At 36.4% G+C, this 27,372-nt stretch overlaps 1 protein-coding gene across 14 annotated transcripts; it reads left to right on the top strand.

Annotated features, from left to right (window-relative positions):
- The first annotated feature begins 5,637 nt into the window (after nucleotides 1-5,637).
- LOC18424908 (putative lipid-A-disaccharide synthase, mitochondrial) lies at nucleotides 5,638-25,695 on the top strand. 14 transcript variants are annotated; one of them, XR_016043147.1, is made up of 9 exons: nucleotides 5,640-6,089; nucleotides 8,328-8,427; nucleotides 8,548-8,653; nucleotides 8,743-8,966; nucleotides 11,529-11,607; nucleotides 22,326-22,355; nucleotides 24,136-24,374; nucleotides 24,725-24,951; nucleotides 25,350-25,695. XR_016043147.1 is itself a non-coding variant. In XM_088850099.1 (8 exons), the coding sequence occupies exons 1-8, from the start codon at nucleotides 5,833-5,835 to the stop codon at nucleotides 25,531-25,533; spliced, it is 1,416 nt and encodes a 471-aa protein (XP_088706225.1). In that variant the 5' UTR covers nucleotides 5,638-5,832; the 3' UTR covers nucleotides 25,534-25,695. The 14 variants fall into 14 exon arrangements, 8 of the variants coding, with proteins under 8 accessions (XP_088706225.1, XP_088706226.1, XP_088706227.1 ...); XR_016043146.1 differs by lacking the exon at nucleotides 22,326-22,355 and adding an exon at nucleotides 15,658-15,776 and having other exon boundaries at nucleotides 24,725-24,855; XR_016043145.1 differs by lacking the exon at nucleotides 22,326-22,355 and adding an exon at nucleotides 15,658-15,776.
- Nucleotides 25,696-27,372: the final 1,677 nt, after the last annotated feature.

Below are 27,372 nucleotides of genomic sequence, written 5' to 3'. Positions count from 1 at the left end.
AATACCCTTTTTTCATCAATTAACTAGCATTAAAAAGATTTGAGTCAAACCAGGAACATAAAGAACATCATGAATGAATTTAGGATTACCTCATTTTAGTTTTACTGCAATAACTCATCATCCTTCAACATTTTGGAGCTTTCCATCACTGAGCTTGACTTTAGCAGTGACTTTTTCATCTATCTCAACATACTCTGATTTCCTGTCATAGATTGCTAAAACCATTATCCAGATACCATATGTCATGTGAATTTTGTTGAACATTGATACATGAATAAAACATATGGCTTGTATTATTATTATTTTCAAAAAATGCACTTCTTTTTTCTATTTGAACCAACAATCTCTTTGAGAACGATTGGGGTCTCTACATTTTTGACATTTATATCGGCAATCCCTAGATTCATGCCCTGATTTTTTGAAAATAATGCAGTAAGATTCAAATTTACATTTTTAATCTGGATTTCTATGGTTATTGAAATTATTTCTTCCTCTTCCTTGGTCTCTGAAAATTTTTTGTCTTCCACTACCTCTATGATAATTTTGAAGTGCCCCCTTTTTTTATTTTCTTTAATAATTTTCTTTTATGAAACTGTCATTTTTTACTGAAAAACTTGTTCTATATTTTGGTTTAAAATTTTTTCCATTCTTTGCTCATGTACTTCAAGAGACCCACTTAATTCTTGTAACGAAAATTTAGATAAATCTTTTTACTCTTCTATGATAGCTACAACATAGTCAAACTTTACAGGCAAGCTTCTCAAAATTTTCTGAACAATTCTTTTATCAAGAATATCATCTTCATAACATCTAATCTGATTTATTATTCCAGTAACTCTAGTAAACAAGTTCTAAACAACTTCACTATCTTTCATCATCAAATTATCAAATTCTCTTCATAAATTTTGGAGTTTGATACAAGTCACTTTTCAGATCCTTGCAATTCATTTTTCAAAATATCCCAAGCTTCTTTGAATTTTGAAGCAATTTTTATTTTAGAAAAGATAGATTTACTTACATTTTACTGGATGAAGAGATGAGCTTTTGCATCTCTCTTTTCATTTTTCTTGAATTCATTCTTCTTTGCATGCGACCATGAATCAAGTGTTGTTTTATCTTCTGATACTGAATAACCTTCTTCATTCGGAGATAAAAAGAGTCTTTATTTGGAGAATCTATGATCATTTCCATCTAAGAAGGGTATTAGAGTTTGAGTATAATTCATATCCAAGTTGATGCCATAGGTAAAGGGGTTGTTTAGGAAGCACAAATCTGGTTATGATACCAAATGTTGGAAATTTGTGGTAGAGTTGATATAATAATTTGATTGGAAAATAGCAAAGAATAATAATAGGGGTGAAGATGCAGCAGTATTTACCCAAGGATATTTCACTATTTCATCGATACAATAGGAATTATTTTGATAATAAGCAAATATGATGGTCTTTCGGGATCGCATCCTTCTTTTTAAGCCTTTTCCACAACTCACACTTTCTTATCTCTCAATGTTGGGTTTTCTTTCTTATTTGTCTCGTCTCACGGTCATCTCCATTTATAGGTTTTTTTTTTTACTGCCATACTGATGGCTCTAGGTGATCCACGAACTTCTAAGAGCCTTCTTGATGGTTGCATTATGCCGTCGTTCATTTTTTCTTTATCACCAAGGAACTATGTGGACCTCCAATTTGTATTGACTTTTCTACCACCAACGTTAGAGAGAGACATTATTTTTAACATTTCCTACACCATTTCTAAACCATTCAAAAGTACTCTGACCCATACTCAACAAGTCTTCTTCGGCTGCGTACTTCTCTTCATTCCCATTATCCATGACATGGCTAAAATACCCATGGATTCAATTGATGAAAACTCTTAGCTACCTTTCTTTATCCATGCTTTGTATGATCTAGGAAATGTCCATGAATATTAAACTTTGGTAAGTGATAAGTATTCTATTTAGTATAGGGCAATGAGAATAGCTCTCATGACAATCACATATTTCAGATTCGTAAATTGATCTCTTCCCAAACCTATTGAATTTGATGCGACATTCTCTTAATGGGAACATTGCAATCAAATGATATATTCTTCGATTCTTAGTTTTATCCACACTAACATTAGAGACAGTATGATGTATGTACTGTCAGTGAAATGTAGAGTGATCTTAACGATCGCTTTTCTCAGAAAAATGTGTTTCGCATTTATCAAATATCCTGTAATATTCCAGCCCTGCAGCATGGTTCCATTGCATCTTATTTTACAAAGCTCAAAGCTTCTTGGGAAGAATTGCAGTCTTATAATACCATTCTCCTTTGTTCTTGTGGTTCGGCCAAGGCCATGGTTGAGATTCATTAGTGTGACAAAGTAATACAATTTTTAATGGGCTTACACAAATCACATGGTGCTCTAAAAAGTTAAGTTTTTCTTATGGATCCCCTTCCCATGGTCCAGCATGCATGCATACTCCTTCAGGAAGAGAAACAAGGAGATTTTCATGTTCGGCCTCAATCCATTGAGGCCTCTGTTTTACTCTTTTCCAAGGCTTCACGAGGAGATCAACTTTCGAATGAACGTGCTACCAAAGGTTGCCCAAAGGTGAAATGCAAAGTAAAAACAACCACAATGTCTCACATGTTGACCATATCGTTGGCTTCCCACCAAAGAAGCCAAACCATCAAGGTGGTCATTCTTCATCTAAGCTTGTTGCAACCAATGTCCAGCAGTCCCATAATAGTGTATTGGGCCATTTTTCATTTTATGATGCTTTAATCCTGATTTGCAGTTTCTCCAACACACCCTAGCTCTCTATCGAGCAGTACCAAAATCTCGTCAATTTAGTCACAGTAGATCCTTCCTCTTCTAAGGCTACTTTGCAAGGTAACAAAGATTGTTGTTGTTCTTTTCCTTCCAAATAGGTTATTGACACAGGGTAACCCATCATATGTCATCCTCCTCTGCCTCAACTTTACAACCTGTTGCCTTACCTAATGGAACCAATGCACCCATTTCACACATAGGTTCTATAACTCTGAGTTATGATATTCCTTTACCAAATTTTCTTGTTATTCCTTCCTTTAAAAAAAATCTTGTATCAATTAGCTAGTTGACAAAGTCATTAAATTGTTTTGGTTCAAGCCCTATTTTTGCCTCTTTCAAGACCTTCTTTCAAGACCTGCCAACCCAGAAGACAATTGAAGTGGGTAGGGTGGAGCAGGGCCTTTACTATCTTGAAGTTACTTCATCAAAGCTCAAGACACATTCATCAAATCTTGCTTCTCTTGATTTATGGCAATGTAGGCTTGATCCCATTTTGCTCTCCCATTTAAATTCACTTTCCAAAACTATTCCTTTTATTTCATCTTTGAATAAAAATGTTCGTATTATTTTCCCTCAGGCAAAGAAAGTCCGACTATCACTTACTTCTAGTGTCATCACTACAAAATATGCCTTTAGCATGATCTACTATAACATATGGGGTGGATGCCAAACTGCTTCACTATCTAGCGCTCACTATTTTCTCACTGTAGTTAATGATTTCACTCATTGCATTGCAAATGGGTGTTTCTCATGAAGTTTAAATCTGAAATAAAGAGACACCTCCAAAATTTATTTGTCATGGGTTGAAACTCAATATGATCGTCAGCTTCAGATAATTAGAACAGACAATGGTACTGAATTTATTTCCAATGACATACAACAATTTTTTTACTAATAGTGGTGTTGTACGCCAACAAAGATGTGTATCAGCAACCCAAGAAAATGGGGTGATGGAACGGAAGAACATGTATCTTCTCGAGGTTGCATGTGCATTAAGGTTCCATGCAAATCTACCCCTTCAATTTTCAGGCGATGGCATCCTTACTGCAGCCTATTTAATTAATATAATGACTACATCATTGCTATCTAATTGTAGATATCCCGATCTCGATTGGAAAGATATTGGAAAGGTCGAATATTCCAGGCAGTACCCGGGTATTTTAAACCATTTACCCCACCAGTACCCCTTCTCCATAAACCTAACCTCCACCAAACCCTCATTGCTCAAGTAGGACCAAGGGTGTTAAGAGGCTGAACAAGGCAAGGGAAACCCAAAGCGGCCTGACTATGAAGCATTCAAGAGGAAAGGCTCTGATGTTACCTCAACGGGCACCAAAGCCTTACAAAAGTCTGACAACAAAGTACCAGAAACACCGAAGTCACAGCATAGGCGACTTGGGACACCAAAGGCCTGATGCCATTTCCATTGGTGCCAGCCAAGCCCCGGGCTCCCATTTTCAAGTAGAAACAAGATCAAGATGCCTGTGCGGCTAATCCAATGCCGCCAGTGCCATTCCAGTAATGCCTGGCCCCGAGACCTTCACCAAGCGGGACATAGCGTGACCGATGTGATTGAAGTGGCGAGCTGACATGTTAGTCCGTACGCGCTATCGTGGTATGCTCGTACTAACATGTCAGCTGTCATTACGGAGTGAGGTTGTCGATTTCCTATTGGATGATGATCAAATGAAGGTACAATCAAGATAGTTCGACCATTGGTACCCGGCGACAATTGGAATGTCACTGGCGCTAGTCGGAATCGCTTCAAACTGCGATTGATCAAATCAGAGCTACCAAAATACGACACATGTTTTGAACAGTCTTTGAAGGCAGTTAGAATGCTGTCGGCGCCATTGCCAATGGCACCGGAATCTGGCAGGTCATACAAAACCCTCATTAATGAGCAATTAATATCTCTATTGACCGTCATCATTACAGCATTAATGACATGGCATCATTCCAAATAGTACCAGTCTAGTCCAAATAGTGCCAAAGCTCTGAAGACCCAAAAACAAACTGGATACAGACTGTCATGGGTTCATTTTCGCCTATAAAAACCCCTTTTACCTAAAGAAAAAGGTCCGAGATCTTGATATTTTTTGTGCCTAAACTATACCAAAAAATCTCATGATTTTAAGCCTAAGCTTGAGCTTGTGAGAGAACTCAAGGAGATCCCTTTTGAGCAAACCCCCATCCTACCAAACCCTTCAATCCAAAGCTACAAATACAAATTCCTTCAAGCCACACTTCAAACCAAAGGCGGTCCGGATAATCAAACCTTTTGGACCCGCTTCTTCCTATTTCTATTTGCCCCATTAAGAACTGAGAAAGTTCAGGTTGATTGTGCAACTTTACTATCTGAATCAACGCTGACTTTAGGAACCGAGCCTGAGGGCTCGACCTTGGTTAACAATAGTTCATGTAGGGAAAGAACATCTCAATATTCGTATATTGATGTAAACAAATGAAAGTTCTTAATGGAGTACTGCTATTTCTTATTGAATTCCTAAAAAACAACATTTATAACGAATTTTAATAATTTTTTTAGATTTTTTTAAGGTTAAATCTGACCGATTCGACCGATTCACGATCCGAATCGCCGATTCACCGATTCAGATGAGTTTTTGAAGTCCATTTTTTAAACCACGGCTCTAAAAAAATATTTTTGTTTCAAGATAGCATTGAAATCTTCAAGTTTTTTCTTTTAAAAATAATTAACTAGTGACTCTTATGGTTTTCATAATTTTAGATTGAAAAAAACCAACTCAAGTAAAGGAAAAAAAAAAAAGAAAAAAAAAAGAAAAAAAAGAAGCCCAAAGTGCATAATGACTCACGATGAACCTCACACTCGGTTCTTCTGGGATCATAAAACACAGGCTCTTTGCACTTCATACCAATCTCCCGCTTCGCAGTCTCAAGTGGCGAAGAAATCATCTTAAAAACAGAGAGAGAGAGAGAGAGAGAGAGAGAGAGAGAGAGAGAGAGAGAGAGAGAGAGAGAGATTTGATGCAGTGAATGGATAAGATGATGTTGATGACGAGAAGTGCTTATTTTTTGAGAAAGATTGTGAATACTGATAGCAGGAGGACATTTAGCAGCACATGTAACAATAAAAATAGTTGGAGGAGGGCTCCTGCTTCTATGGTGGAGAATGAGGAGTTTAGGGTTTTCATGGTTTGTGGAGAGGTCTCTGGTGACATAATCGGTGGCCGCCTCATTTCCTCTCTTAAGCGCCTCTCCCCATGTCCTCTGCGCTTCGCTGGAGTCGGCGGGTAAGCCCTCCTCTCTCTTCTATTTATCTATCTATTGATGATACTGGTTTTTTTTACATTGTTCATGGCAGTGGATTTTTTTTTCTCTTTTGAACAAAAATGGACGTTACAGTGAAAATCATTCCTCTATTTCTGGGAATGGTTTTCTGAGTTTTGCTTCTGGTCTATGATCTTTTCTCATCTCTTTTATTTAAAGGGCATGAAGAAATCCAAGAAAAGATTTTCTACTATAAACAAAAGTCTTTAAATGAAAATTAAGAGAATAAATAAATCAATGAAAAATGTTATTGTTTTCATCCACTGATGGGAGGAAGGAAGTATCATTTGGACTCTTGCTCCTGCTCTAGCTCCGACATTGCCGGATTGAGATTCCAAGAGGGGATCGCCACCCTTGGACTATGATCGCTCCAACAATGGGCCAAACCCCTAAGCCTGATAGCAAGGCCCATGAATACCTTGAAGCCCACTGACACCATTTTTTTTTAACTGGTTCTTGAGTTTTGTTTTAGCTAAGTGATATATGTAAGGTGAAAATGTATTTCACATACATTTTGTACTGTATAAGCTTCATTAGCATTGGATATGAAGAAATTATTTCTTTGTGGTGAAATTAGGTAATTGCATTAGTTAAAATTTTTTAATCCCGGAGCAGGGCAATTTAAGTAATTCTAATAATATTTCCATTCCTTAGTTAGTATTATGTATTTATGATTTTATTCTTTTGAGTAATTTTATTATTTAGATTTAGTGATAGATATGTGTGTGTACGCGTGTGCATGTGTGCCTAAAAATCTATTGGTGGAAATATTATGCTTAAAAAGTTTGAGGCACACTATGAAGGCAACATTTATTTTAGAGACAATTTATAAGTATGTTATTGTCCACTATTTATCTTTTTGTTCTATTAATTTCACTAAATAACAATTTTAAAAATAATTACAAAATTACATGTTTTCTCTTATTTTTTTTTAAATTTTCTGGTTTTTTTGCGCAATGCTTTCAATTTTAATATGTCCACAATTTTAGTAACTCCATTTTAAATGGCTAGCCTTCTAGGCTTGTTATTTAGGAGAACATATGGCTCTTTCTTCTTAAGGGGATGCAAAAGGTAAAAACACACATGGGTTGGGGTGGGGGGGATCGATCCTCAGACCTCTTGGGAAAGGGTCGCAACAACTAACCAACACGCCCTTTCACGCTTTGTGTAAGAAGTGAGTTATTTATTATATATTGTGTCTTTACTTGGACCCCAGTAACTCGCCTTGGCCAATGGGCAAGTAAAATGGCCGAGGTGAGTCCTGGCACCTTGAGTGAAGTTTATTATTGATTTCTGTACCAAGCCTGAGATACTGGGATCTAGTCTATCCGTGGTCATGATCCAAGTTCTTACAGTTAAGCACATGATGAGAGGCTGGTATGGATGCCGGTCTACAAAATATCTATGTCCTACTTACACTTATGTTTCAGTAAAGTTTGCCGAGGAATCTAGTATAAAGAGATTCTGAAATGACCATCCACCATGTGATGGAAATGGTGAGATTATTTAGGATGTCCATATGGCATTCATCCCCTATAATGTTCTCTTGGTCATATGTGAATGGCATGCTAGAGAAGGAAACTTTTAGGAACTCTAATCCAGTCTTTGAAATGGGGTTAATGCTAACATTGGATTGCCTTTATAGGGACTATCTGTATAGGATTAAGGGATGGGTCTTGAAGTGATATTTTGCCTTTATAGGGACTATCTGGATTTAGGAATGGGTCTTAAAGTGATATTTTGCTTAAGGTCCTTTGTCTCATTTCTTATGCAGTACTAGCCCTTTACTTTTTAGACTTTGGATTGTATTATTAGCACAAAGGTTTGCTGCACAAAGAAAGAGAACCTAGTGATCATTTGTAGCATAGAGGTCTTTATTCCCAAATATGTTTATATGTATTCCTTTTGGAGTGGATGAAGCCAGCAACTGGCTCTTTTTCCATTGGATTCATTATTGGGAAACCTTGGGAATTCGAACTCTTTTTAATCATTCTTCTATTCCAAAATTTGCTACTCTGTGCAACTAGAAGTCTTTCCAAAAGATTTATTTATGTTTTTGAATAAGAGAAAAGAAACTAGAAATCTTCCAAATCTCTCCTCCTTGCATCTTGATATCATTGTATATAGTCATGCATCTACATTAGATAGTCATATGCACTTGCCTCTTATCTGTTGTGGCTGATAGCTATGTTGCTTATCAGGTCCATGATGAATAATGAAGGCTTGAGATCTCTTTTCCCCATGGAAGATCTTGCTGTAATGGGCATATGGGAACTGCTACCCCATTTGAATAACTTCAGGGTCTGTATAGTGATTGGCTGTTATGGTGTTTCACATTAGCTAGTTAATACTATACACCAAGTTGTCCAATTAAGAAAACCTATATGCTAACTTTTCTTCCTTGGAGCTTGATCATGACAGAAGAGGTTGCTGGAAACAACAGAAGCAGCATTTCTGTTTCAGCCCCATGTTGTAGTGACAGTTGACTCCAAAGGATTCTCATTCCGTTTCCTGAAGTTATTAAGGGGTAACATACATCATAAATTTTTTTGACCTCCTACGATAAATGTGTTATGGTGATTAGATTGTCATAAAAACAACAGATGATTTTTGCAGCTAGATATAATCAGCAAGGACTAAGTTGCCCTTTAAGGTTCCACTATGTTGCACCTTCGTTTTGGGCATGGAAAGGAGGTGAAGAGAGAATGAATGGGCTAGCTAAACTTGTGGATCATGTGTTATGTATTCTTCCATTTGAGGTGGATATTTGTAGAGCACATGGGTTGGCTGCAACATTCGTGGGGCATCCTGTTGTGGAAGACGCTTTAAGTGCTCAATTGGTATGACATTTTTCACATGCCTATTTCAGTTATTAATTTCTACAAAGGTGCATCGGTAAAGTGGAACTATTTATGTGGCATAAAATCCCACATCCCTATTTCATTTGACACTGATATCTGCCACCCTCTCCCAAGTCCTGGGTACAAAATTATTGAATAAACAGCACATCTTTGTGTGCATGCCACTAATGTTTATGAAAATCCCTTCTAATTTTCCATACAAGAGGAGACTCCTTCTCTAGCATGGTAGCACCATATAGCATTAAAAGCGACACCTTCAATAATACAGGGCTTGTAAGTTCACTAGATCCTCACTCCTTTGAGGGCCACACAAGTTTCAGAGCAAACTCCTGTAGCTAACAGGAATTCCCACTTCCTCTGTTAGTCTCCTTATCCCTAACGACAATGTAGTAGTGCGCCCCTGGGATGGCATTTTGAGTACTAGTGTTATTCGTTAGAGGCTATATTATTATTCCCTATATATTATGTATGGCTCCACTAGAAGTTAAAGCCAAAATTCTACAAGCCTAGAGTTCCTGTAGTAATATTATCGGCCTTTAGCTTCAAGTTTCCTTGAGGGGGATTTGCTTGACATAAGGCAGTGGATTGAAAGTAATTTGTGAATGGTTTAAATCACAGTAGTTGGAATCGAGCGCAGGGTGGGACGCAATTAAGGGATCGGAAGAGGGGGATTGCGAAAGGCTAGAAGATCCCTATGATAGGGAGTGCCATCCATACATTGGATATGCTAGGGTAACCTTTTGGGTATCTTGATTCCGACCTTTTGGGGATCTTGCTCTCAACTGTTCGGGATTGTGCCGAAATATGACTACAATGTTTAATTTTACAATTTCCACTAAGAACTAGAATTAAATAAATAATGCAGATTAAAAAAAAAAGAATTAAATAATGTAATCTTAATAAATAAAACTATTTTATTAAAAATACACTCTGGATATTTTGTAAAAATTGAACAACGTAATCTTGAAAGGGTTGGGATCACTCCTAACATTTTGGAATCTCGATCCCTATCATTGGGGATTGAGATCCAAAAATTTAAAAGTTGATCTCCCTTGAAGATCCATCTCCTGGTGGGCTGAAGACAGGTTCCGTAGTGGAATCACGATTGGCATTAGGGCGATCCTGGTAATAATGGTTCAAATCCTTAAATCCTGACGATTAGCTCTTCCTGCAGCACCAATTTGATATCTTTTGAGGTCCAAGATCTGCGATCTACATTGATTATCTTTACCAACAAATGAGTTTGAGAAACCCCTCAGAAAATTCTGTACTAATTTTATATCTTTTTGGGCTCGAGATATGGGATCTAAATTGACCTTGACCAACAAATGGCGTTGAGAAGTCTCCCTTAAGATTCTGTTCTCTAAGAATTGGCTGGCTGGTTGCCTAAGAACTGGCAAACGAAATGTTACCTCTCTTTTTAACAGTTCCATACAGAACTTTGTATCAAATAATGAAAAACACAAGGGACAGCCTAATTAACATTATAGAACTGATGCACACCTATAAAATTAAGTAGGCACCTTGGAACTTACATGGTTATGTTCCTTTGAAAATTCTCAAAAAATATTACAATACTAAATGGAATAAAATTCTTTTTAGATACAATATTTGGATATCCAATGTCGCACACATCGCTGACTCCCTGACCACAGAAGGGGCTGTGTGATCTGAGATCCTTTTCATGTGTCCACAAACGTCAGTGTCATTCTCAGAGCTGCCTTGAGAATAAGATTTTCACACTTTTTTGTATGAACGCACATGCACAGCAGAAAATTTAACTTATATTTTATAGCATTGATACAAATAGTCATTTTATCTATAAAAAGCTTTCTGGAAGGCTGAATACAGATGTTGATAATTTATGTTATCAGGACCCTGGTTATTGAACCAGTGAAGGTGATCTGGTTAAATTGGTCGGACCCCTTTTCAATCTTAATTTCATTGTGATAGATTGATAACAAATGTGTAGTGTTTGAAGTTAAAATACAAAATGGATTCAACTTGGTAGCTCTCTTTTATTCCTCAAGTCCGTGCCATCATCATCATAATTGTGACTTTCTTTCTTTCACATGCTCTCCCTCATCGCCTCTTAAGCAGCTTCCGACCAATCTAGACCCCTCTGCTCCAACATTCAGTTATTCTGTGCCATGCATCATAGGAAATCCCTCACCATCCTTTTCTGGGTGCATATCATTTTGATTTTTATCTAATTTTATGCTATTAAGTTTTTTTTCTTTTATTTTATAGGATCCTATGGTTTTAGTTTAACATATGGCCACACACACACACCGAGGGATGGAAGACCCTCTAGGTCAGTTGAGTTTCAATATGTGGTTCAGTTTGAGCTCAAATTCCATTAGTGTCTTTCTTTGCTTTAAAGAGGGATGTAGTGAGGGAGGGCCCTATTGGTTATCTAAGGTTTAATATGTTATTTAGTTTGTAACTAGTAGGCTACATCAGTGGTTGCTTTATTTATCTTATTGCATTTCATTAGAGATTAATTTTTGATTACCTTTTTGTTTGGAAGTTGACTTCTAGGGGACGAGCTCGCAAGTAGATGAATTGGTGGTTCTTGGAAAAGCAGATAACTTCCGCAATGAGCATGGAATATCTTCAGGTAATATAGTGAGCACAACTCCTATCAAAGTTTCCAACTGCAGATTGTTGATGCTTTCCTTGATAATAAGATGTTTATCATCTATGTCATTAGCATTTATTATCTATATCATTAGGATGAATAATGAGAAAAAATGATCAATGCTATGATCCTCATCAGAAAGAATAATAAATGACTACTTTCAACTTTGGCATTTAGCTAACTTGAAGCTTATTGGGCTATCCTACTCCATCCCAATCCATGGTCTTTTGTAATGTTATGCATACGGTAATGGTGGGATCCCACTCACGTCATCCCTCTTTCTTGATGTCATGAAACCATAGAACTATGTTGAATGTTACCATAGTAACATTCAACATATTATTATGTCAAAGTTACCAATAGTAATATGTCAAATGACTTCACTTATAAAGGTCCCAACGTCTTGCACTCCTATAGTTGGTGGTATAGCAAGGTCTGTATTGGACTCACTCAACTGCTAATCGGGTTCTTGGTGGAGCTAGTTCAGGCTGCATTTATTACTAGGAAGCCTCGCAGAAGCCCTTCAGACCATGTAACTGAGCAGTTACAAAGTTGGTGCCCACAAGAAGAGCCACTTACTTTCTATGGGGGTTCTGGTGATGCTTTTGAGTTAACATGTTGAAACTGCCAGTGTATGTCTCTCATGCAGATTTCTTGAGGCAATTATTGTGCTTGGTAGTGGTCAAGATGAATTCCACTTTCACCAAGTATCCCAATATAAATATAGGGATTGGGATTTGGAAAATGAAGGAGTCTAGTATCGCCTTGCGTGGTAAGTTGCATCAACATTTTGGAGAGGTGATTGATGGTCTATGCAATGTTGGAGAATTCTTTAGGCGGTGCCTAGGCAGTAGGCGCCGAGGGTTTTGGGCCTAGGTGCCTTCCTAGTGGGTGCTCAAAGGCATGGGCACCAAAATGGCCCCTTTTTTTTCAGGATTAGGTTATATACCAAACCCCCCAGGTATGAGTTATAAACTTATATTATGGTTATAAAAGAAAAGAGGGAAAAAAAACATACATATACATTGAATGACCCAATTTTTCACGAAGTGATAAAAAAATATTATAGTTTCAAGTTTGAACGAAAAGCATCCAATGTTTCAACATTCAAGTTTCAACGACCTCAAGATTAGGAGGGGGGGAAGAAATAATCTATAGGCCCCTTGATTTGGGCCTCTTATACCCAAAACCCCTCCTTGCATAGTACTAGGGCCCTCAGCAGCAGCAGGTACATCATCATCCGCCTCTACTCCAAAAATATCAACTGTCTTGAGGAGATCAACTTCTTTCTTTGAGGCTTGTTCTTTTTCTTTTTTTTGTTTTCCTTACTCTCTCTAAATGGTCTAACATTTCTTGCTTTACAAATTGGGGTACTTGTTTGCATGTGGCCACATCCCTTCTAATACTGGCCAAGTGTTTCTTCAACTGATTAATAACAGCATTTTAACAATTATTGCAAAATTTGCATTGTACTTTATTTTCGTCCTTAGGGTCAGGAAAAAAACCATACTTCCAACCTAGATCCGAGCTTTTATTTGTAGATCCTGAAGATGACATCTTCTCCTAAAGACTAGAGACCAGTGTTTTAAAATGCGGCCGCATCATGTGGGATGCGCTCGCATCCGCATTGCGAACTGGCGCATATGCGCTTTTGACAGATGCGGCTGCATATGCGCCGCATCAGGCCACATCATGGCCGCATCCCGCATCGCACCGCATCAGACCGCATCTGTTTTCGATTTTGCCCCTCTGGGAGGGGCAAAATGGTCTTTTTATAGTTCCAAAGTTTAGGGAAACTGTTTGGGGGGTTATTATACCCCCTAAACGAAGATTTCCAGCCACTTTTGTGGCTTTTATTGTATCAAATCGAAGGAAAAATAAAATTTGGCGAAAATTTTTTTTTCATCCAAATCATCGATTTGGAGTGATACTTGGATGTTCATTTGATGCTTTTGATTGTTGATTTGGGGATGTTAATGTGAATTTGTGTTAAGAAATTGGGGATTTCAGAGGCCGTGAAGAAATTGAGCACTACTTCACAGAGTCGGTAACTTTTTATTCTTTCTTGTACAATAATACTGTTATACTTATTTTTGGGACAATGTCTTCTTCCCAATTTTCTAGTAACAAGGATCCGGCTTGAAAATATGCTAAACTAAAAAATCCGAAAGATAGAAATTGTGTGATATGCTTGCTCTGTAGAAATACTTATATGAGTAGTATTTTTTGACAAAAAGAGCATTTCGCCAGAATTTTCGGGAATGTAAGAGCATGCCCACAAGCTACAAATGATATAAAAAAGGAGATTAAAGAATATTTGGATAGATTGAAAAAAGATAAAGAGAAAAAAAAGAAAAAGAAAAGAAAGGAATTACTTGATGATATGCAATTATTTGATGACGTTGATGATGATGATGACGATGATGATGATGATGATGATATGTCTGAAGTTGCTATGAGGCAAAGGGGTACTCATACTCCAACCTCAAGAGAGGGTTATAAATATTGGTGATAGTGCTGAGAGAAGAACACCTCTCTCTAAGGGGCCAATGGATTCTTTTTTCACCCCTACCCCCGAAATTGTAGTTCAGGAGAGAGAAAAAAACAAAACAAACCACAATTGACAATAAATATAAGAAAGAACAAAGGAAGTCGGTATGTAAGTGGATTGCAAAGTGGATTTACATGGCCGACATTCCTTTTAATACTATAACTCTGGATAGTTTTGCATGTATGGTCCAAGCAATTGAGCAATATGGCCCAAGACTTATTCCTCCTTTGCTACATGAGGTTAGGGAGCCCTTGTTGAAGGATGTTGTATTTGATATGAATAAAATTTTGATTTCTCAGAGAAAAGGGTGGGAGAAATATGGGGCCACTATTATGTGTGATGGTTGGTCCGATGGGAAATCAAGGGCATTCATTAATTTTTTGGTTAACTGCCCAACAGGTACGTTTTTTGTTAAGTCTATTGATGCATCTGACAAGTCACATGATGGTACATACTTATCTGGCTTGATGGATGAGATTGTCGATTTTGTTGGGGAGCAAAATGTGGTACAAATTATCACTGACAATGGTGCCAACTATGTTGCAGCTGGGCATTTCTTGACTTTGAAAATGAAGCATATGTTTTGGACTCCTTGTGCAGCTCACTGTGTTAATCTTATGCTTAAGGAAAAGGGTACAACATCTTTATTTAGTGGGGTGATTTCAAGAGCTATGTTTGTTGTTGGATTTATTTACAATCACACCATAGTCCTAAGCATGATGAGGTCTTTTACAAAGAAGAGAGAATTAGTGAGACCGGGTATCACTAGATTTGCCACGTCATTTCTCATTCTTCGAAGCCTAGCCAAGCAAAAAAGTGCCTTGAGGACCATGTTTGCTTCAGAGCAATGGAGTCAAAGCAAATGGTCAAAACATAAGGATGGGAGAAAGGCTGAAAAAATTATTCTGAATACATCTTTTTGGAGTCAAATAACTATTGCATTGGAGGTGGCTTGCCCTTTTGTGAGAGTGCTTCGACTGGTTGATGGTGATGCGAAGCCCTCTATGGGCTACATACATGAGGCAATGACTAGGGCAAGAACTGAAATAAAAGATGTTTTAAAGGATGATGAAAGTATACGCTAGGCTATACTTGAAATTATTGATAAGAGATGGGATACCTAGCTTCACAGGCACCTCCATTCAACCGGTTATTTTCTAAACCCATCTCTTCACTGCAAGCACCCATCCATTGAGTCAGATCGTGTAATAAATGGTGGGTTCTTAGATGTACTGGAGAGGTTGGTGCCAGACAAAGATATCCAGGATGGGATCTAGAGCCATGAATTGATTAAGTTCAAGTTAACCTTGGGAAACTTTGGGAGAGATATTGCCACTCGAAATAGGGACACTACAGATCCAGGTATAGGCCAAAAGCCCAAAAATAATCTTACTTGTCTCTTCCTTTATGTATAGTTCCATTATTTATTTTATACCCTTAATTTTTAAGTATATTCTAAATTATAAAATATTATACAGCTGCATGGTGGGCATTATATGGAAGCGAGACATCAAATCTACAACGTCTCGCTATTCGAGTGTTGAATCTCACATGTAGCTCATCTGGTTGTGAGCGCAATTGGAGTGCATTTGAGCATGTAAGTCCTTTACTCCTTATTCCTTAATCATTATTTCTCTAATTTCACTTTTCTAATGTAAAATCTAATTTATCTGATTTCAAATTTCTACCATAGCTCCATACAAAAAAAAGAAATAGGTTGGAGCAGAAAAAGTTGAATGATTTGGTTTATGTGCGGTATAACGAGCGGCTTAGGGTGAGGTATGAAAATCGCACGAAGCTCAACCCTATTCAATTATATGAAGCTGATGGTGATTCCATAAGTGAGTGGACCATGGATCCAAGACAAGAGCGTGTGTTTGAGGGTGAGGATCTTACATGGCTTGATGTGGAGCTAGCAACAGGGGCTAATGAAGAAGATCGACCTAACACTAGAGCACAAAGGAGTAGAGGAGCTGCTGGGTCTAGTCGCACTTGCACGTTAGTTTTAGAGGTCGAGGAGGAAGCTGGCTCAGAGGAGACCGATGAAGAAGAATACATGGAGGCCGTCAAGGATGATATTGATGATGCACATGACGACTCTCAAGATGACTTGTCTGATTGATATTTGAAAAAATGAAGTTCAAATTTCAAAATTGACTCTCAAAATGGATGATTGTATTAAGTTATTATTTGTTAACTATTAACTCTTCTTGAGCTTGACTTTTGATTTGTATTTTGTAATATCATTATTTTGTGCTTATGGTTGTTGATGGTTGTGCTTAATTATAGTTGTGCTTATGGTGCAAATTTGTGCTGATGGTTGTTGATTGTTGAATGCTTTATGAAGCTGGTTTCAAGTTTCTAGTTTTTATCAGGGGATAGTAGATAACTGGATACAGAATCTCTGACAGCTAATAGTTTTGAAGTTAATCATTAAACTAAAATACCCACTATCACATATATCACCTTCATATTTTTTTCTATGCATTAACTTTTTTTTTTAGATTTTTTAGAATTGTTTTACATTTATTGACCGCATCATCGCGATGCACCCGCATCCGGGCCGCATCGGCCCCCCACCGCATCAGGGCCGCATCCTGCATCTTAAAACACTGCTAGAGACCACCAAGTCAGAAGTCACAAACCAAACCTGAAATTTTACAACAGAGAGAACATGTAAAAAACTAATCAAAACTCAGAAGTAGAAGAAAAAAATAAAAATATGTTTGAAATTTAATTTTCAAACTATATCAATCCTTTCCTGTCAATCCATATTCTAAAGTTGCATTCTTGCAAAAAATCCACAAAATATAGGAAGTTAGAAACAACATACATGATAAACCAAACTACACCGATCTATCTACATTCTAAAGTTGTAAAAACTCATAAACCAAGAAGTAAAATTATAACTAAAAATAATAAGAATGACATAGTTAGAGATAGGATTTGGTTTATTTAATTTGGTATAGGTTCAAGTCTATTGAACTTTGGATTTCGAATCATCATCATCATCCAAGCTATATTCTAATTATTGTGAGTCAGTCACATGAAACTTATTCATCTATTCTTCTTAAGTTTAGGATTCATGATAAGATGTGGCTAAGTTTTAAACTGGCTACCTACTTAACACAACCTACCTCCTTTACCTAGGTTTGGACGGGGGTTAAGGGAAAGTTTAAGGTCCTCACCCTTATTAGACCATGAACTTTGGATTTCAAATCCTAATCCTTATTCCAAAGTTGAACTAAGAAGCTTAAAAATTTAAAACACACCCAAACTATACAAATCCATATACTAAAGTTGAAAAAAAATTGCAAGTTTAATTAATTTTGGGTCGCAAATCATAATACAAATTTGTAAAAAAAAAAAATTAAAATGCATCAAAACCATACTAGTCCACATTTGAAAGATGAAATAAAACATAAAGGGAAAAGTTTATATACGGTTACAACCTTATTCCTATAATTAAGGTTGCAACCATATCTACCGTCCAATAAAATAGATGGTGGACATTAAGAAGGAAATAGGAGAAGTCCAACCGAGAAACTGGAAGCTCCGGTTCCTTTTTTTTTTTTGTTTCCCTCCATTTCTCTCTCAAGTACTTCTAGAATGCCTCTCTTTCTGCAAATCAATGGCGATCTATTCCAAGCTCTAAGAACCCCTTCTGCAAATCAAGGGCAGGTAGCCAAGAGAATATAATAGATCAGATCTTTCAGCTGAAGATCACCTCCATATCTCTAGCTCCATGTGAAAACAGAGAAACCGCAGGTAAAAGCGAATAATATTGTTAATATTGAGAATTGTCCTGCAAAATACTCTCTCGCAATATTGGTTTCTTTCTCTATCTCAGTCCTTCAATTGAAATTGGTAAGTTGGGTTTGGAGTTTTATCGGTCAGTTTTACAATAAATGCCCTCTCTCTCAAGCTTTTGGTTGTGAAACCGTTCCACCAACGAGATCCTCCCCCCTCTAGTATAGTCTTCAGCAGGTCTCTCTCTGTCTTTCCACAGACCTCTCTCACTTTCTCTCTCTAGTTTTTTGGTGTATTTTATTGAGGCATGGAGTTGTGGCCATATTTCATAGATATGAATTCATGGAGAACATGGCACCAAATCAGTCCGAATATTTGATTTTCATGATCAAAGAATTTTGATTCAGTTCGTGTTTAATGTTGGGGGATGATGAAGGCTTCAGTTTTAGGAAAAAATAGTTGCACAACCACATTATCCTTTCCTTTCACTCTCTAACCCATTATCCTCACTCTCCTTAGTCTATATCCATTATCCTCTCTCTTCAAATTCTCTTGCAGATGACAGGCCAATCTTTGTAGAGGGGCTAATTGCGTATTTTTTTCTTGAAGCTTTGTTGAAGTTTTCGAATCTATCCCCGCATCGTTACATTGCTGTGGGGATTGAAAATGGGAGACTGAAAGGAGGAAAAGATGAGAGAGAGAAAGAAGTACGGATGGGTCTTTTTTGTCTTAAAAATCCTAGTAACCGGGGACGGGAAGCCCCGGTTTTTTTTCTTGGGTGGAGTGTGAAATCCTCACCATCCAAGAAATAGACAGTGGAGATGACTGCAACCCAACTTCAACAGTTAGGGTTGCAGCTGTATAGAAACCAAACCCAAACATAAATACCACAAAAAAAAAGAAAAAAGATAAAAGATAAAAAGATAATGTGTAAATATCTCATAAAACCCTAATACAAAACCTGAAAATCTCTAGCCTTTAAAGCGGAGTCCTTCAAGCTTTGAAACAGGGAGCTTTGGTTGCCAAAAACTTCTTCTCACAACCACTTCAAGCCCCAAATAGATTCAGCGTCAAGCGCCAAAGAGATTCAGCGCAAATACCTTTTCATTTCCCAAGAAGTTGAAAATTTTCTATTTTTGCTCAATCTTCGATTTTTCACCAAAAATCTGGATTTGGGAATTTTTTTTGGCTCTAAATTTTGTTCTAGTGGGGTGGGGGTTAAAATGATCCCCCAATGTCTTAAATAAAAAAACGAGGGGCAAAATGATGAATATTGCCCCTACCTGTGGGGTATTTCTGCGCCACTCGTAATTATCGCGGGGCGCTTAATCTCCTGCCTTGTGACATATGCCCCATACGCGCCTGACTAGCCCTGGGCGATGCACCCAGGGCATCTGGCCACCTAGGCGGCCAGGTGGGTGAATTTTCCAACATTGGGTCTATGGAAAGATGTGATAGGTCACAAATATGAACATCATGATGATAGTTGCAGCCTTTTAGGGGTTTGGTCATGGAGCGAGTAGTAACAAATGGTAGGCATTATTTATGACAGTTCAAGTGGGAATTGCAGTTTGGGAATGGTATTTGACTAGTTGAACAAGCTTTTGGGACCAAGTCTTGTGTGGGGATTCTCTATTGCGGATCATTTCCTTTTTTGACTACTTTGAGAAACCATGTCTAGAGCTTGTATTTTCGACAAGACATTACATGGTAGGGGTTTGGGGAGTTAAGTTGACTAGAGATTATGCTGCACTTCCTCTTGGTGGGGCTGATCTAGACCCTTGATTGTGGAAATTTTTCTTGATAGATTTTCTGTGATTCCATGACTATTGTTGTTCCTTAGCCTCCCAGCTCGTGTGGTTTGCTCTTGCATTGCCCATGGTTCAGGTGGCTAGTATGTGTGGATGAGATATATTGGACCAATTGTAGCATTAGGGTGAAATCCTTAACAGTGGCATTAAGAACCAGGAGAAAGTACAGGCTGTCTTCTATCTCGTAATTCACTTGGAGCTGTAAGATTAGTGGTGGTGTGGGGTCACAGTACGTTGGACTCCTTTGGGTGTACTGGATGATGCATGAGTTGATAGGTACATTGCTGATTGCTTGTTTCTCTGTTTAGTTACGCCAGAGAGGTTGCATCACTTGAGGCTATGTGACCTAGCAATTAAGTAGGGTACCTGGAAAGGGGTCATGCAGAGAATTTTCGAAGGAACCATGACAATTTGATCAGCTTGTAAAGAGCAAAGCAGGAAGAACATCATTGCATTTGTTAGGAAGTACTTATAGGAAACCAGGACACTATACTTAACTATGGAGTGAAGGACAATTGTTTTGTGCTGTGTTACCTGGGCCAAAGATATATTGGTGGACTTTCTTGATGGTTTAGGTGAAACAAAAAGCTGGGATCACTCGGGCTTAAGTTATATCTGCATACGTCATTGGGCCTACAAGTTGAGGGTAAACCCCTTTCCGTGATTAGATGGGTGCATTGTTGGACAGTGATCCCATGGTGAGTGGCAGTTTTATTTAGGAGATTTGAATGTTCATGGTTTTATTTTCTCACCCCACCATCTCATTGCTGATGACCTGTTCAGCTTATTGCCCACTGGCAAGGATGTCGGTCTCACATAAACTTTGTATTGATGACCTTGCCCTTTTGTAGCTATTTGCAATCTGTCATCTGTGTTTCCTTTATTGACTGATGCATTTTAATTTGGAAATGGAAATTTATAGTCTCAATAAGAGAATCTTTGTAAGCAATTAACTCGTGGTCCTCGGTACTGAATACTCTGGCCTTAGCTTCATTAATATTGAGGGATCATAATGATTACATCTTTTAAATATGTTTGGGACGTTTTTCTTTTACGCAATAATTGATTTGATGCTACGAACAGGAAATAGGTTGATACGCATGGTATATCACTGAATGAGAAGTTTGGCCAAGCTGGGGCAACCAAAGATTTTTGAAATTTTTTGAGTTTTATTATTATTATTATTATTATTGTTATTGTTATTGTTATTGTTATTGTTATTGTTATTGTTATTGTTATTGTTGTTGTTGTTGTTGTTATTATTATTATTATTATTATTATTATTGTTATTGTTATTATTATTATTATTATTATTATTATTATTGATTCTTCTAAGATTATTGTGTGAATTTTCTTTTTCACTTTACATTGCCTTTTATAATGGCCAATTTTTCCGCATTTATAGCATACAGGTAATTTTTTTCGACCTTTATGATATTTATATTTGGGAGAGAATCTCTTTATAAATTTTTCTTTTTTATATTTTTTATAAGATTTCTTGTCCTTTCTTTCTGACTTATATCTTTTCTTTTTATAAAATTTATCTTTAGATTTTTCTATATGATATCCAAATTGTTCACAAAAGTCTCCTAGTTCTTTTTTACCAGTCATTTTCTGTTTATCTAATTGCTTTTTTAATTTCATATCAGTTCATAAGGCTAATCCTTCTGCACATATTTCTGCAGATAATTCTCCTAATGTATGGTTAGTATCTACTGGTTGATCAAATTCAACTTCATCTGTATCAGTTATGGTTCCTGATATGTCATTTTGTAATTCTAATATTTTGATTCTAGTATTTAGTTGTCCTACTTCTGTTTTTATTTCATTTACTTCTTTTTTTAATTCAGATATTATGGGTTCTCTTTGGAGTATATCTTTTTTATTAATTCCTTGGAGTATTTCAGCAAAATTATAATCTTCTGGGGGTTTGAGTAAAGGAACTGGTTTATTTTTTGCTTTTGCTAATGTAATAAATTGGGTAATGGTTTCTCTTTTTTCCTCTGGATCATTTAGTTTTTCTATGAGGTCTAAAATTAATGTATCTTCTTTTGATAACATATTACAAGAACATTCTTCCATGTTTTGTTCAGATTCAGATTGTTTTGTGGAGGACATATAATATTCTTCATCTTCCATTTGTCCTAATAAAGAGGTATCTGTAGAAGTTTCAGAAGAGTTATCATCATATATTTGTATGATATCATGTAGCTTATTTCTAATTGATTCTTCTAAGATTATTGTGTCAATTTTCTTTTTCACTTTACATTGGCTTTTATAATGGCCAATTTTTTCGCATTTATAGCATACAGGTAATTTTTTTCGACCTTTGTGATGTTTATATTTGGGAGAGAATCTCTTTATAAATTTTTCTTTTTTATATTTTTTATAAGATTTCTTGTCCTTTCTTTCTGATTTATATCTTTTCTTTTTATGAAATTTATCTTTAGATTTTTCTATATGATATCCGAATTGTTCACAAAAGTCTCTTAGTTCTTTTTTACCAGTCATTTTCTGTTTATCTAATTGCTTTTTTAGTTTCATATAAGTGCATAAGGCTAATCCTTCTGCACATATTTCTGCAGATAATTCTCCTAATGTATAGACAGAATATGGTATGATTCCTCCATTCTTATTTTTTAATCTAGTTTTTACTTTCTCAGCAAATAAATATGGTAATCCTGCAACAAATTTTTCTTTCCAATGATCCTGTTGGCTATTATCTCTACTTAATAGTTTAGAAAAGAAAACATCTTTGTACCATTTATAAAATGGGATAGGGTTGGGCATCGCAAATTAGATAATAAATCTTCAGATCGGGCTTCCAGTAAGGCTATACTCCCCACAAAATGACAGCGTCACTTTCAGAATATAGAATTTCTTGATTATTTTCATTTTTAGCAGTCCATTGACGAGTATTATTAAGAATTTGTTGTTTGGTAGTTTCAGGTAAGTGAAAGTCCCACCAACCTCGAAGCCATCCTGTGAAGCACAGATAATGGCTTTGGCAACTTCTTGATCATGGTTGCCTACCATTTTGTATGCAGAAGCGTACATGGTCATATGTTTCATGGTGTCTAATATCTGTTGTTCAGACAATCCATCTATGTTCCAATTTACTATTGATCTTTCAGAATAAGAAATATTCTGAGCTACTAAGTCTTCTTCGAATTGTATATCTACAGAAGTAGGTCTATGATGATAAGGTCTAGCTGTCAATGGTTTCCATGATTTTCCATATGTTATTCTTTGGATGTTATTGTTGTCTTGACTATGACTGTTTTCAGTAAAGGCTTCTTCCATATTTTCTTTTGTGTCAGCTATTATGGGTGTCTCGGCTTGCAAGGTTAACGTAGACTATTCAGGGATAACTTTGCCTTTTCCTTTTTTATCCTGGATCTCTAATTGAGATAATTTTGATATTAACATATCCATTAAGGTCTTATTATCTTCTCCAAGTTTAAATCTTTCTTTGTCAAGTGATGGAGCTGGTTTGAATAAGACATTTTTGTGTTTTTCTTGTAGAGGTACAGGTCTTAACATATTTTCAATTCTGGATGCCTGCTTTCCTAATGATTGCATACATAGATTGGTGTAATTATTTTGTTCTATCACATGTGGAATTAATTCAGCTTTATGTTTGTAGTCATTTTATATGGTGTAGCTTTTGTTTCTAATTTTAAGTCTGGATTTGATCCTTTTATAACAATACTTTTTTCAGGAGGATGGATACTAGTTAATGTATTTCCATCTATTGTCTCATATGAACTATATTGACTTTGTAGTGTATTTACTTCAAAATTAGGAATATGAACTTTTTTCTCCTTACATATTTCTCTTAACCATACAAAAAATCCTTTATTATAGTGTTCTCTTTTTCGTGCCTTGTTATATTTTATATGTAATAATTCTACTAATCTAGGTTGAAAATTTTGTTTATACCAAGTTCTAATTGCCTTATTTTCTTCAGACAGATAATCCTGTTCAATAAATTTTTTATTATGCCTTTTTTCTTCCTGAAGAGTTAAGACTTGAAAATCCATTTCTAAATCAGTTAATTCTCGTTCAGATTTTTGTGCTAACTTATATTGTGGGATGACAATATTTTCTCTTGTTCTATATAAGCTTTCTAATTTTGGATGTATAGATGAAGTAGAACTCCTTGGTAATTCTATTATAGGATTATTAGATGATTTTATTTCAGAATCATCTTTACTATGTTGAAGATGTGTTTTTTTATTTTACTTATAAAAAATGAGTGTCTTTTGAGTAAGTTGTGGCAGTTTCAATGATGCAGTGATGATGAGCATAAAATGGTTTTATTTAGAGTTCAGGTGAATCCTACTCTCCATAATTCTTCCCTTATCTCATGATTTCTTCTCTTCTGGTTGACAGAGACCACCATTATCAGTTTACTTCCTGGCAGTAGATTGCAAGAGGTTACACGCATGCTGCCTATTTTTGCTGATACTCTGAAGTTACTTAGATGCTCTTTTCCTGATATGGTGGCCGTCATTCCTGTAGCATCTAATCAACATGTTCAGGAACACATCAAGAAGAATGTTCAGCAATGGGTGGTGCCTGCCATATTGATATCCGGGGAATCTTCTTTCAAAAAATATGATGCTTTCAGCGTATGTTATTCTTGATCTGATTTATGCTATTGATCCACATTGTCTGATTTTTCTTATGAGAAAAATGCATCATGGTTCTGGCTTTTCTTCTTCTAAGATGTAAGTGGAAGTATCTGAAAAAATTTCAACTTTTGTGGCGCTTTGATTACAACTGTGAGAGTTGCTAAAAGCATGTCAGGTTTGATTGCAAATATATGAAAGTTGTCACAAAATGCATGTCATAATTCATTTTCGTTGTATTATACTATCAAATTTTCATTTTATGTATCCGTGTACATGGTGTCTGACAAGTATTTTTTTGTCGGACTAGGTTCAATTTATTTTAGACATTACTATGGAACTTTTTGCAGGCAAGCAAAGCTGCAATTGCTACTTCAGGGACAGCTGTTATGGAATTGCAACTTGCACGGCTGCCTTGCGTTGTTGGGTATCGTGCCCATTTCTTGACAGAATGGTTTATTCGTTTGAGGACAAAGTCAAAGTACGTGTCCCTACCCAATATTCTGTTGGATTCAGCTGTTATTCCAGAAGCTCTATTATCCAATTGCACAGCTGATAGATTGTCCATGTTGCTCAAGTAAGATGATGCTCAATTAAGTTGATAATAGGTGGCCAAGCTAGATCTTTTTGACTGCTAAGCTTTCTGAATTTTAGTGAACTTTTGACATTTGCTTCTCCAATTGGTTGATTGCATCCCCTGTCCTGGTTGGTCCTCATCAGCATTGCATGGATGGATTTCAGTCCATTATTGTGTAATGTACTGAAATAACGCGCTAACTGCTTGTGGATTTCCTTGTCAATGAAATCAGAGGCATGCACTTTCATGCAGTCTATCATTCGTGCATGATACATGTATGAATGTGCTTAGGACTGATGAGTACCTTGCAGAAAGAAAAGAAAATTGTCACCGATTAATAATGAATTAAAATTGTGGAGGAACTCATCTAAATAAACTTGTCTTACCCCCAATTGCAGCAAAATCATTTGGGACGAAAGCCTTCGTGAGGAACAAATGGCATCTGCTAGGAACGTGCTTAATATTCTATGCCCAAAGCAGAAAAGTTTGTATAATTTGCATGGGGGAAGGCTTGGATCTTCATGCACACCAAGTATGATTGCTGCATCTACCATTATGTATGAATTGACTTGTAACACTTGAAAAGTGTATAATCTCTGTAGCATCTTTTTGGTTAGGTGATGTCTTCCTTTTCTCTGGTTAAATTAATTTTTTCGGTGGTAGTTTCATTATCATCAGATGAATATTTGAACATTAAGCACAATTATTTAATCAGTGTTGAGCACGTCTCATTACATTTCAAAATTGATTGCATCTATATGCTATACAAGGCCTTCTAGGTTAAAGAGATCCACCCCGAAAGTGTAGTTCGAGTTTGATGGGTTGGGGACTTGTGTTACATTTTAAGGTATGAAGAGCTTGTAATCACCCAAGCAAGCTTGGAACTGAAGGCATACGAGACGGTTTCCAACTTGTGAGGAAATTTTGCCTTGAAATTGGAGCATTGTTATTAAAACCGGGCGATCTAACCACTAACCGCCCGGTTAGATCGGAATCGGCCAGTGACCGGTTCTGGTTTGGGGCGGTTTTGGTGATTGTCCAGTATTTAAAAAAAAAATTCAAAAAAATGTATATAAATTCCCAAAAGTAAGGAATTTGGTTTGTAATGCACTTTCTATTATTCTTTACATTATGGTAAAGATTAAAAATTATTTGTCATTAATACTCATTTTAATTCAAAAATCGATTTGTTAAAATCTATGTTTCATTAGTTTTCAACTTCATTTGAATGTGTTTAGTTTTAATCATTTTTTATATGTTTTTTATATTTTAGCAGATTTTTTTTGTATTTTTTTATTTTTTCAACACTTTTTTGACTACCCGAGACTTGCTCGGTTAGAACGGTTGAATTGGTCGGTTTACCGGTTAGATTGGTTAAACCACTTCTAGGCCCATGTCTGGTTAACTGTTCCGGTTCGATTTTGCAAACAATGGCCAATGCTTCATTCTCTTTTTTTTGTTTTACTTAAATTCTTCTTACACGGTACCAAAGAAGGCAAATGCTTATGTAGTGTTCTTGGTTTGGCTGGGTTGTAATATGTTACGCCTTCGGAAGTTAAGGGGATTATCTAAAACTTAGTATTATCTATGCTAAATAGATGATTTGGAAAATAGCAAGAGGATTGATAGTATGGGAGGTTTGGAAGGAAAGAAATAGAAGAGTGTTTGACGGGATAAGTATGCGTGTTGAGAGAATTTTGGAGAAAATATTACACTCAGATTTGGCTTTTGTTCTCAATTACATTGGGAAAGATATTATGGAAATCTTTTTCAATTGGGCTCTTTTAGCTCGTTAGGGACCTTAGGGTTAGCTGGTTATGGAGGAGTGGTAGCTGGTTATGAAAGAGTGGTGAGGGATTGGAATGGAACTGTTGTTTCTCTTATGCAAGTGAAAAGAGCAGAAATCTTGGCTCTCTTTAATGGTTTAAAACTTTTCTTTAATGGTTTAAAACTTTTTGTGGTAAGGAATTTAGGATCTAATTGTGTTGTGGTTTAAAACTTTTTGTGAGGAGGAATTTAAGATCTTATTGTGTTGTGGAAGGTAATTCACTTAATGTCATCAGATGCCATAATAGGTCAAATGGATAGGAAAAGCAATTGCGGTCAAATGGTGTAATAGGGGATAAAAATTGCCTAATGTCATCAAATGCCATAATAGGTCAAATGGATAGGGAAAAAAATTGCGGTCAAATGGTGTAATAGGGAACAAAAATTGCCTTAGGCGTTTCAGTCTAATTTGATACAAATTTGGAACATTCGTGAAGTCAAATGTGTAAAGTCAAATGTATTGGTGGATTTCCATGCCAAAGGAAGCACTGCTTTAATTAAGACTTTGTCTCGGAACATTCGTGAAGTCAATGTATTGGCGGATTTCCATGCCAAAGGAAGCACTGCTTTAACTAAGACTCTTGTCTTGGATTA

Source organism: Amborella trichopoda, chromosome 10 (assembly GCF_054954075.1).
Source record: "Amborella trichopoda isolate Santa Cruz 75 chromosome 10, AtrichopodaSantaCruz75HAP2 v2.0, whole genome shotgun sequence".
Classification (NCBI taxonomy): domain Eukaryota; kingdom Viridiplantae; phylum Streptophyta; class Magnoliopsida; order Amborellales; family Amborellaceae; genus Amborella; species Amborella trichopoda.
The sequence above is the reverse complement of the archived record's forward strand: the minus strand, read 5'-3'. Positions and strand labels throughout refer to the sequence as shown.